The 12,780-nt window shown below is 42.5% G+C and overlaps 1 protein-coding gene across 38 annotated transcripts in view; it reads left to right on the forward strand.

The window, feature by feature from the left end:
* The first annotated feature begins 1,505 nt into the window (after nt 1-1,505).
* Nucleotides 1,506-12,780, forward strand: part of Camk2d (calcium/calmodulin-dependent protein kinase II, delta) — a 250,840-nt gene continuing 239,565 nt past the window's right edge. For 28 of the 38 annotated variants that reach the window (XM_030252342.1, XM_030252344.1, XM_030252343.1 and 25 more), the window contains exons 1-2: nt 1,506-3,523; nt 5,085-5,179. Coding sequence is in view for 32 of the 38 variants with exons in the window: in XM_006500823.4 (XP_006500886.1) it covers nt 3,459-3,523; nt 5,085-5,179 (160 nt within the window). In the remaining 6 variants the exon portion in view is untranslated. The remainder of the gene's footprint in view (nt 3,524-5,084; nt 5,180-12,780) is intronic. The other 10 variants (NM_001346635.1, NM_001293663.1, NM_001293664.1 and 7 more) reach the window with 3 other exon arrangements.

The following is a 12,780-nucleotide window of genomic DNA, read 5'->3' on the forward strand; positions in this document are numbered from 1 at the left end:
GTGAGTATGCTGTAGCTGTCCTCAGACACACCAGAAGAAGGCATCAGATCCCATTACAGATGGTTGTGAGCTACCATGTGGTTGCTGGGAATTGAACTCATGACCTCTGGAAGAACAGTCAGTGCTCTTAACTGCTGAGCCATCTCTCCAGCCCTTCCTGAATAACTATTAAGAGTCTCCTTTCTTTATTACTCTTTCATTCCTCTTGGTTCACTGCAATAGTCAGATAAGGACATTTGACTAAAGGCAAATACATTTGACACTAAATTCTAGTCACTCTGTTTACAAGTATGCCTTTTAAAAAATTTAACTATTTTGCAGGTATTCCTAAAATAATGAAATAGAACTAAGAGAATTATAATTAAGGCTGGAGAGATGGTTCAACCATTAAAGGCTAGTCTCACAACCAAAAATAATCAATCTGATTATTATCTTAAGGAAGCCCTAACTTTAGGAATAATTGTGAATTCTTTAAATAAAAGAAACATTTTAATGAGAATACAATATAGATCAAACAACAGAGCATGTGTAGATTAAACATTATTTGTACAAAGTTCTTGTCTACAAATACTAACTTGATAATGATACATCAAAAGCAGTTACTTTTTTATTATACTTAAAATTATTCTAACCATTTACAGTTACCATTATTTTAAACAACTGAGTTAAATACTGTAATTATGTAGACTTCACTGCATTGGTATTTAAGAAACAATTTTCTTCCTAGTTGTAAAAAATTTATTATGCTCATTTTTAAAATTTTATTTTTGTTTTCACTTTTGGATTTGGAAAAGAATATTAAGTTATGCCATTATAACCGAGAGCCATATATTTAAGCTACATATTAAAAATGTTTAGTTAAGGCCAAATTATATCTTCCTTTCAATTTTTGGCTTGGTTATTAATACTTAAACACTACTATTTCTCCTTTTAACTTTTTAGTTTCATCTTCCTTTCTTTGTCACTACATTTATACCAAGTAATCCTTATCTTTTATTGCCAGGATTTAAGATCCAAGCTCATTTCAGTTTTGTTATTAAAAATGTTCAAATTTAGCCAGGCATGGTATTTCACACCTTTAGTCACAGGCTGGGGAGGCAGAGGCAGGTGGATCTCTCAGTTTGAGGCTCAGCCTGGTTTGCATAGTGAGTTCCATGCCATTTAAGAGAGACACACTGAGACTATTCCAATCAAATAAAAATGTTCAAATTTAAGGACATAAAAAACAAAATTTGCTTTTAAAAACAAAAAGGAATCAAAGCTATATAAAAACCACAGAGGAACTTCAATAAGCTTCCAAGGGTGTCCCACAATGACAACTGAACAGCAGAGGCCCCCAGGTAGGAACAATACAAGACAAAGCGGGACGTGTGCTGATCCCACGTGCTTGGCAACGTCAAAAATCAGCACTAGGAATCTAGTGCGTGGGCAGAATATCAAATGATGTAAGTAAAATTGAAGGGAAAATTATAGTAAAACAGGCCAGTAAATGACATTTTCATGGGCAAAACAATGCAGACATTGAATGATGACTAAATTCAAAAAGTATTTTCTTGTGTTGAGTGGGAGAGGGCTATTAGAAGTATGAGTAATATTTGCAAAATCTATAACAAAAAAAAGCATTTAAAAATTATATGGCCGTCTGAGTACTTCAGTTCAAAGGCCACTCAGCATTCTTTAGAACAGGGAATAAAAGAACCTGCAAAGTAGTAACTTATAGCCGCCCTAAAAGCATGTACAGGCTCCCTAACTGAAAGTTATCTATCATCTTCCCACTGTGAAATTTTAAGTGCACGATGTGATTCTAAGCACGAGCACATAAGCAATAGAAATGCAGGATTTTATGGTTTCCTGCTGTAGAACAAAAAGCAACAGTCTGAAGAAAATTTTTTAAAAGTTCATGATGCGTCTCTATTTTCCGTAGGCCTCTAAATCTGCAATTGCCTCGTTTATTAAAGACTCAGAAGTGAAAAGAAGGCTCAGAAATGATCTTAGCCACCACTTACACCTTAACCCATCTTACATGCTAATTTTTTTTCTCCATGCTAATTTTTAAGCAACAGTGTCAGATATGCTTAACTGTACACACGTTCTTGAACTCTTAAATGGTTTTCCAGATAGCCACTGAGGGAGTACACTCCTGTGCCCCTACTTGGCCTGCTCTTTGAGAATGCAGGTAAAGAACTCCCACCCTCCCTCTCCCTTCTCCCTCGGCAACGCGAAACAGGCTAGGCACGCTCACGTGACGCTAATGACGTCAGCCCCCTCTGGGTCGCGTGACCCACAGCCAACCTTCCTACCGCCCCACCCCCTCGCCACTGGCGTGGGACATCTCGCGAGAAGCCTTCTTACTATCAGAACTTGCTGAGGTTACAGGGGAGTTACTCTGGAGAGGAAGGAAGGTGTGGCAGAGTGGTGCACTTTTGGGTTTCATTATGTTAGAGTTTATGATCAAGCAAATGCTTATGGGGATCGCCCTAGTCGGGAAAAGGGGAGAGAAGGGCGAAGACGTGACAGTAAAAACTGAAGCGAAACGTGGTGCCCTGACCATCTTTGCCCCTAGCTAAGGGACAGCCGGGCGCAGCAGAGGTGGCCAAGGCTGGCAGCCCCAGGCAGTAGCTGCGAGCCGGGGGACGTTGGACCCGGGTCTGGGAGCAGTAAACGCGAACCGCGCCCAGATGCAAGGGTTGCTTCCCTCTCTCGGCTTCCCCGGCCTCGCGGCCATCCCGCCCGGGTAGAGGCATCCGGGTTGTGGGAGCTTCGAGTGGTCTCTCATCTTTCCGCCCTTCGTGGGTCACTGCGACATCTCAGTCCCGTCCCCTTAAGCGCGCTCCCTGCTGCTCCGCGCATCTCCCTTCGGTCTCCCTAGACGGCTGCGGGAGAGCAGCCCGAAGGGACGCGGCTGGAGTCGCTAGAGGGAGGTGTGGGGCCGCCGAGGAGGGGGCTTCGCTGGGCGGGGAGAGGAGGGAGGAGGCGCCGGGGAGGAGCCGCGGCTGCCAGCTTCGCCCGAGCCGAGCGAGCGCACTCTGTCGCCCCGCGGGTTCCCAGCCTTGCGGCCCCGTGGAGAGGAGGGAGCGCGGGCCACCAGCGCCTCCTCTGCCCGCTGGAACGACCGGCTGGGTGTTCACTCGGCCGCTGCCGCCCGCCACTCCGGGCGCTGCGTTGAGCTCTCCGTGCGGCCTCGGTGACCGCGGCAACCCCTCCTGACACCTCTCCCCCGCCCCTTCGGGAGCCCTCGGCCCGGCCACCGCGGCGGGAGGAGGAGAGGACAAGGGATCGCGGAGCGGGCTGGTCTGGCCACCTCGCCCCGCGCGCCCCGCCCCTGCGCGCACTCCCTCGCCGGCGAGCTACTTTCGGACACGGAAAGTGAGGGCGGCCCCGGGTGACAGCGCGGCGGCGCCAGTCCCGGGAAGCCAGGTCTGTTCGCGTGTCGCCCGTCGCACTGTCCAGACCCCGCCATGGCTTCGACCACCACCTGCACCCGGTTCACCGACGAGTATCAGCTCTTTGAGGAGCTCGGAAAGTAAGCGTCCCTGCCTGGCATCTCCTCCTCCCCACGACCCCTCGTCTCCCTCGTGGGGATAGAGAGCCTGCGGGCCGAGGCGGGGAGACGGACCCTGGCTTGGTGCGGGTGGGGCACACAGGGAAGGAAACCTTTGCCCTACTGTGGCGGGTGCTCCGAATTCCCAGCCCATCTTCTCGGGTCCTCCACCTCTCCACGGGGGACTTAGTGAATTTATGATCTCTGCAGTTGTAGCTGTCATCCTGAGAAGTGTGCGCGCACGCGAGTGCGAATGTGTGTGTATGTGTGTTCGGAGAGGAAAGGAGATGCATGTAAAATGCAACATTTATCACATTTTTGGTAAATAGATGTCTCTTGCTCAGCCCGCGCTGTATCTGCGATCTGACCCAGGTTCGGATGAGCTAACGAGAGAACACTCGCTCTCTGAGATGGTGCCATATTTATCGATGCCGAAAGTTCAACTTGGCTTGGTGGAGAGTCTGGTTCGGCATCCAAGTAGTTGTTCCGTTCAGGAAAAGGGCCACCCAACAGAACCCACGTCCCTGCCATGTATCCGCTATCCTTCTTTGCACTAAGATGAGTCGCTCACCATCATTCTAGGATTTAGGTGTACATCGTCTCTGAGAGGATTTATTTATCCAGGCAGAGGAAAGCCCTAGAGCCCGAGAGAGCGTTTCCCCAGGGTAGCCTAGCTTGTGTAAAACGACCTCCTCCACTGAAGTGGCAGGACTTCCTTGAGATGTTAAGGAGGGACAGGGTACCTACTGAAGATCTGCACAGGGGCAACTAGAGACTCAGTCAGGAGGGAGTGTTGGTTTACCGAGCATCAAACCCCAAACCTATCGCTAATTTCCACTATCAGGGAAGGGATGCATTTGTGTGTGTGTGTGTGTGTGTGCTGTAGGTTTCCTTACAGTTGCATAAAAGGAAGTGTGAGCACTTTTAAATCAAATGAAAATGATATCTTTATAGATGATCTGCTGTTGAAACATGGAGTATGTCGGAAGAGCAGCTTAATTTAAATCTCTCCCCTCCCCCCAAGCCCAAACCAGGCAGAGAGAAATCACCTTACCCCAGAACCTGTTAAAGCACACCAGTGAGCTCGAGATTTATGTTTTAATGAAAACAATCGCCATATTTACTTAGTTGGAACCACGTTAATTATGTTTCCTACCGAAATAAACAGTTTTTTTTTTTTTTTCTTCTGTTCCCCAGCTCGGTCCTTTGCAGGGTTTGCTATGAGCATTTGGTGTTTTGTGAGTGTGAATTACAAATTGTTTTCAAATTTCATGTGCAAAAAAGAGTGGTCATAATTGGCATTACCTTCTATTTTGTTGATTAATAATCTGCGTGTTTCCAGTCAATTAAAAACGACTTTCATTCCACAACATTAAAAAAGATCTGGGCTGGCAGGAAAGAATTGTTTATTTTCTAGATAATGCTTTTATTATGTTGCTATTTGACAGACCACTAAAGGTTCATGAAACCGCTCAGATTTGTGAGTTTGCAAGTGGATACTAGATCTGATTATACTGACGACTTGCTAATTATTGGTTTCCAGGGGGGCGTTCTCAGTGGTGAGAAGATGTATGAAAATCCCTACTGGACAAGAGTATGCTGCCAAAATTATCAACACCAAAAAGCTTTCTGCTAGGGGTGGGTATTTTAAACCACATTTATTTATATATGTTAATGTTGTATTTGTTGTGTGAATGGTTGGTGTCTTCTAAGTAGTTATAGCATGTAGTTATAATTGAATTTTGGACTTAGGTATCATATTACATATTACCATTTTTCCTTGCCAAAAGCCTCTTGCTTTGTTTCCTTTGAAAAGTAGGTGAAAAATATAATTGTTATCAGCGAGTTATTAAAATGCTGTCTCCTAAGCAATGGTATAGATAAATATGTTGCAAAGCAAATAAATGTCATGAGGGGCCTTGCTGAAATCTGTTCAGAAGGATCTTGAAATGGAAAAAATGCAAGTCTCATAACTGTCATAATTCCCCTTTCACTTCTGAGACAAAAAAAAAAAATGGGTCATGGTTCAGTTGAATGTATGTTACAGTTGTAGTTACAGCTGAACTTAATACAGCGAGGTATATTTAACTTCAGTGGTTTGGGGAAGTAGGAAGAGATTTTTACTGTAATCTAGGAAGTTAGCTTGGCTTTGATATGTGTAGGCTAGGCCTTTTCTGGGTTTTCTGCATGAAACTTTCCATCAGATCATGCAATATATTTTACACCTTTAGCTTATAGCCACAAAGATACTTCATCCTGAGAGCTCTTGACATAAGTTTAAAAAAAAATAAACAAAAAACAAAAACAACTGGGAGCAGTGTGCCCACATGATGATGATGGTGATGATGGTGATGATGGTGATGGTGATGATGGTGATTAGAATCAAACAAAAGTCCATATACTGAAATGCCGGAGTTACAGTGACTAAGGTGCCTACGGATTTCCAAGGGAATTCATGGTGTGATGAAATGAAGCTGGAATCAAAAAGAACAGAATCCCATAATGCAGCCCCATCTCAGTGACCTGGTTTATTTTAAGTAATGAGAGGAAATTCCATTAGACTTAGTTTTCCTCACTGAATACATCTTTTAAGACATGCCACTTAAAGACGTCTGGGTATCGTTCGTTGCCTTTGTCCTCGGCTCTGACAAATGGATTTTCGGATTCTCCTTTTACGATATACTTTAGGTTTCAGTCTATGTATTCACTCGGATGGAATTCCACGATACTTCCCGTCATCTGATTTGCTCTTGTTCTGAGAAAGAATGCAAACTGACCAGGAACACCATGGTGTCCTGGTGTGAAAACTAATGAGGGACATGCCATGCTAATTACCTCTCCCTTTCGAGCCTCCACTCTATTGGAAGTTTTTATTTTTTTAGAATCACGAGGGATGCAGAAGTATAAGTGCCAGTTTAAGGGAAAGAAGAAGACTGAAAACATTGAGTCGGGTTTTTTTTCTTTCTTCTAGTGATTATGTTATTTCTTCCAGTGTGATATGTCCTTTGGCAATGGTGGGCTATCATTTTTTTTTTGGGGGGGAGGTATTACCACGCCTCTTCCAAGTCCTTTAATAGCTTTAGATTTCTTCTCAGAACAAATGGATTGGGAACTTCACTTTTTCTTAGTGAGAGTCATCACGTTTTATCCATTTTGTCTCATATGCCCCATATCAGCCTGGTGGTATTGCTGTCAATGCTCACCCTTTTCTCCTCCGTGGGAGATGAGTGCCCCAGCCTGAGCGGCCTCCAGCACTTTCTTCTCTGAACGCTTCCTCCAGTGTCACTCAGCTGCTCATGCCCAGCCTCTACAAATCACCTTCCTGTCTCAGAAGACACTCTTGTTATCTTCCTGTGCGATTTTTTGATTATTTATGTTTTATTTATTATTTTTAGGTGTGTGTGTGTGTCTGGGCCCTCAGGGCTGGGTAGTGGGAACTGAACTCCTCCAGCCTGCAAGAACAAGGATATCTATCCCTCATTTGTTGAGCTATCTCTCCAGCCTCTTTCTTTGCTCTATATTCCCCAGAAAAAATGCCATCTGTCCTGGAGCTGGAGTGATAATGCTCTCGCTTTCAGTCCTGATTCCTGCACCTGCTAGCTAGGTGATCTTAGGCAATCTACTCATTTTAATCTGAACCTCAGTCTTTTCATCTGTAACATGGGGTGAGGTAGAATCCTTCCTTGTAGGGGTTTGATTGATCTGTTTGGCTTAGTGTGTAGTGTAGAGAAGTGCCTCCCACTAAGTGTTCTCGTAGTGAATATCAGTTTCCATATTAGATGATGGGAATGTGGTGATAATCAAATTCCATTACTCTACATAAAATGTCTTAGTTCACATGAAAGTATGTGCAAATTGTGGCTTTAGTGACAGTTCTGATGTGGCCCAATTCAAACAGTGGCTCAGACACTAGGTGTATAAATTGATCCAATCATGTACTTTCCTAATATCTCAGATTCTTCGTCAATAAAATGGTAAAACTTATGAGTCTCATGGGGTGTCTTGCCAGTCTCACTTATTACAAATTTACTTATTACAATTGTATGTAAAGAATATAATATTCCCTACCAAATGCTCAGTAGCACTGCTTTGTATTGACACACAATTAGAGATGGTTATAGATTAGTTTTATTTTGTAGTGAACGTATTTGTTTCCATTGTACTCATATTGAGTTACAAATTACCTGAAGGAAAATCCCGTGCTTTCTCCTTTGATAGAACATTCAAGTAGACAGCACTGGGAACACTGAAGGCCTTCAAGATAGAGGGACTAGGATGCAATGTGCTTCTGACAGTATTTGTAACGTAGTTACGCACTTGGTTTCTTGCTGAGACCAAGCACATTCTGAAATGTATGAAGTCTATTTAGAGACTGTATTTTAAAATACAAAGTTTGGGAGCTGGAAAGATGGTGCTGTGAAGAGCACTTTCTGCTCTTGTAGAGGGCCCAGAGTGTGGTTCACAGCACCCACATGGCTAAGACCTGTTTATAACTCCCGTTCCAGAAGCCCTGAGGCCCTCTTCTGACCTTGATGAGTACCGCATGCATGCAGTAAAACTTGCAGGCAGAAAAATCATATTCACACATGAAATGAAAATGAATAAATACTAAAAATATATAATCTAAATTTTCTTTTAATAACACTTCTTTTACAGTAATCTAGTTTAAAGGTTTTTGCAGGAACATTTTATTTTTTGTATTTTTAAAAATTTAATTTAATTTTTTAATTATTTACTTTACATCCCAGCTCACTGGCCTCCTCCAGGTCACCTGTCACCCCTTCCACCACCCTTTCCCCTTCCCTCTTCTCCCTCCCCTTCTCCTCTAAGCAGATGGGCGCCTCCCTAGGTATCCCCCCTCCCAGCACTTCAAGTGGGAGGGGGGGTGCAGACGGTGGACTAGGCGCTTCCTCTCCCACTGAGGCCAAACAAGGCAGCCCAGCTAGAAGAACATATCCCATGTCCAGGCAACAGCTTTTGAGATTGCCCTCATGTAGGAACATTTTTGTAGTGAGAAACATTCAAAGACAAAGATAGAGTTCACTGCAATATAGTATTAATAACCCCCCTCCTCCCAATGATTTGTCAGAGCTCCAACAGACACTTTGGTGGAATAGACAATTTTTGTGCAATATTTTTGTTTATAGTATTTGACATAACATGCCTTAATAAATCTAATCCTTAAGGCTGTGCATTTTAAAGACAAGGACATTTCTACTACTCCCCTTTGTGCTGGGAATTTAACCTAGGGCCTCCTCACACACGCTAGGCAAAGACACTACCATTTAACTGTGTTATCTGCCCTCGACTAATGCTCTTTAGCTGTAACAGAGAAAAAGAGAAAGTGCCATTTGTCAATCAATCCAAGGCCACGGTGGGAACTGCCAAACATTTGGCGGGATTCCTGCACACATCTGAGCATCCTCTCTGCTGTCACCCAGACTGTTTACTGTGCCTCGACTGTAACGGGCTCTCAGCAGACAGCGTTGGCTGCATTCGCTGTCACTGTTAGGCACACACACCATATTTGGGAGACTCGGAGTCTGTTGAAGAATTCCGCTGTGTCTTCATCTGCATCTGCCCACAGATCATTCTGTATTAGTGTAAGCCTGTACGTCAGTAGGCTCAGGATATCTTATTTGGCCTCTTGTTATTTTTTTTTTAAATATCCTAAGGGTGGCCGACATTTGATATTGTGTATGTAATTACGAGTTCTGAAAAGCTGTTTTAATTAGGCATGCTTAGTGAGGAGAGAGGAGGACGGTGGGACATGTCTCATATGCTCATCTTTGGTCTTAGATATTCTGTTGTTTTGATCCAAACTGTTAGGTTAGTTAGTATCCGTCAAATGCTTACTTGTTCTAACCTCAGTCTATATTTTGTCTATCCTCTGGGCGTGGTTAGAGCCGTTAGCTGTTACTAGGTGATGTGAAGACAACAGTAAGCTGACGGCCTTCAGAAACAGTTCATGTGGTAGATGGTGCATTTTAAAACTTCTCGGTAGGAGTGATGACTTCTTGATATTCATTTTACATTTGCGCGTTCTCATCCTTAGAAAGCCTTTACTGCTACACTGCCAAGCATGCCGTAGTTACTGTTTTCACAAAAGAAAACTTCATTATAAGCTTGACATAAACGTGCGACATGAGTCTCTGTTTACATTGATTTCATTGCTAAATTTAGCAAGCTATATTTCTGTAATGTAGTAAATCATTTTAATTTTATTATGCTAATTCTATTAATTCCTAATTTCATAATGTTAGTAGAACACGAAGGAGGACCTTAGGAGACTACTTGTCCATGCATATAAATTCAATGTTGTACGTATACTCCAAGTAATATTTTTTTTTTGTTTAAGAAAGATGTCAAAACTGAGGCTTGCTAATTTTGTTTTTGACATCAAGCAGTTAAGAAATTATCTGAGCCTCTCAACTTTATGCCTACTTTCTTGACTTGGAATTAAAATTGAGATTAGATGGAGGGAATGAAGATCCAATTCTACTTTGCTGATTTGGCTGTTTGCAACCAATTGAACATCAGTAACACCAAAATGGCAAAAAAAAAGAACATTTTCAGAAAAAAAATGCGAGTTGCTTTTGTTCTCTATGTAAGACTGAACACAGGATGTAATATTCAGATCGCTTTGTATCTTGTTTCTGCATTATACATATCTGATGAAGAGGTCCCCACGTGTGCTTGGAATTAGAGATGGTTTTTAGCCACCATGTGGGTGCTGGGGACGGAGCCAGGTCCTCTGCTAGAGGAGCCGGTGAGCTTCACTGCTGAGCTTTCTCTCCAGCCCCATATTCTTTTCTTTTCTATTAATTTTTTTCATATGATACGTTCTGATCACACTTTCTATTCTTAACTCCTACCAGATCCTTTCCACCTCCTCATCCCTAAAATTCCCACCTTTCCCTTTTCAGAAAACAAACAGGCAAAAAATCAAGAAACATAAACAAGCCAGAATAAGATAAGAAACACCACACACACACACACACACACACACACACACACACACACACACACACAGACACCCCTCTCAAACAAAAACTTGTAAAAACAACAAATCAGAAGCCATGATATACAAGCAAAAACTAGAAAGACAACAACAACAACAAAAAGCCTAAATAAAGAAATATGAGAACAAAACGTCTATTCAAACACCATAGGGTTTGCTCAGAGTTAGCCATCTAACCCTGGGCATGGGGCCTACCTTTAACACTGGTTAATATACCCAGTGAAACTCCGCTGGACAAAACTAATCTTTCCCTTTCAAGCAAATGCCAATTGGTTAGGGGTGGGAGCCCATGTCCCCACGCCCCTCTCAGTGCTGAGACTCCATCTGGCTTGAACTGGCGCAGGCCCTGTGCATGTATCTAATCTCTGAGTTTTTACATGTGCGTTACTCCTGTCCTGTCCTATCTGGAGACCACTTTCTACAGCCATCCACGTATTCTTATGTAGGCCTTAACAGTGGACATTTATTTTCTTCAGCAAATGAATTAGGTTATTGCCGATAGTCAAACTACTTTAAAAGATGAAAATATTTTAATCTGCATCCAGGAGATAATCAGAATGTTTTCTGCTTTCCAACAATAAAACAGACTTAATAAACAGTATGATGCCAGGCACCCCTCCGTGATATTAAATATTTTTATATTAGCAGCATGCACAGGGCCTGCATCGAGTCAGGCCAGATGGAGTCTCAGCAAGGAGAGGGGGGTGAGGACATGGGCTCCCACCCCCAACCAAGAAGCTACCTGCAACTGTCATTTGCTTGAAAGGGAAAGATTAGTTTTCTCCAGTGGCATTTCACTGGGTCTATGAACCAATGTCTCCACTGTCTCTTCTCCCTGACTGTGAGAGGCTGCCCACCCACAAGAAGACCTTTGTTTATACATTTAGGTGAACACTTTTCATTTTCATTGATATTAACTAAAATCAATATGAAAATTTAATAATAAATCTTTTTAAAGTTATCTTTAAAATTATATTTGTGTGTGTGTGTGTGTGTGTGTGTGTGTGTGAGAGAGAGAGAGAGAGAGAGAGAGAGAGAGAGAGAGAGAGAAAGAGAGAGAGAGAGAGCATTCAGGAACAGGCAGCTGCATGTGTAAATCAGAAGAAAACATTGAAGCACAGCCTCTCTCCTTTCAGTATGTGGTTCCTGAGTGTTGAACTCAGGTCATCAGGAAGCTTGGTGCCTTTCCCTGCCAAACCATTTCTTCATCTTGTAAATAATCTCTTATGAATAATCTTTTTATGTTGGTCATAGTGTATATTTTAGTAATAATATACTAAGGCTCTCTTGACATCTTATCCTTAAAACTTTTTGCCTGGAGCCATTCCAGATGGCCATTGATGCTGGAATACAGGTTTTCAGCAGGTTCCTTCCCCTCCATTTTATTAGGGAATAGTATATTTCACAATGTTTTTATATGTCACTGGCAATTAATTCATGGCTGTTTACATAGGGATCTGGGTCAAACAGTTTGTCGTAGCACATCTAGTGAAATGTCCTGAGACACACTGAATGGAGTATTCGATGGCTTTTAATGCTTACCACCTATCTGTCTATTGACAACTTATAGATCAATTTCTTTTATAAGTTATTAAACATGTGCACATATGGTTTACTTAAGTCAGTATTCAATACTTTTGAATGTGATTACAGCCGTCAGAGAACAAGGAAACTAAAGATGACATAAATAGACATCATGGACGACACGGTACACTACAGTTCATACGAATGACGTCATAAGTCATTAAAAGGCGACAAGATGATTTCTGCCCGGGGAGATCAAGGAAAACTGTTTCTCTTAGTGGAGGTTTAAAGAGGTTGAAAGTCACAAGTCCCCACCCCTAAACCTGGCTCTGCAATTTGAGGAAATGGACAAAATATTTGATTAGAAAGAAAATGACATTGGGTTGCTGCAGTAGAGTTATTGCAATTATCCATGCATATACACTGACTTTTTTTTTTAATACTATTTGGTTTTATTTTATTTTATTTGTTGCATTTTCAGGGATTTTGAGACAGAATTTCACTCTATAGCCCCTGCTAACTTGGAAGCTCAGGGCTGCTTCAAACTTGGGCTGTCCTTTTAATCTCCTCCGGGAGGAGAAAATACATATGCCACACCCAGCTATTTTGTTTATTTTATTGTGCTGCTGGGCCTTGAACCCAGGACCCTGAACACACTAGCCTAGAATAACTCTACCCGGGGCTGTATGCAGTT

This window comes from Mus musculus, chromosome 3 (assembly GCF_000001635.26).
Source record: "Mus musculus strain C57BL/6J chromosome 3, GRCm38.p6 C57BL/6J".
Classification (NCBI taxonomy): domain Eukaryota; kingdom Metazoa; phylum Chordata; class Mammalia; order Rodentia; family Muridae; genus Mus; species Mus musculus.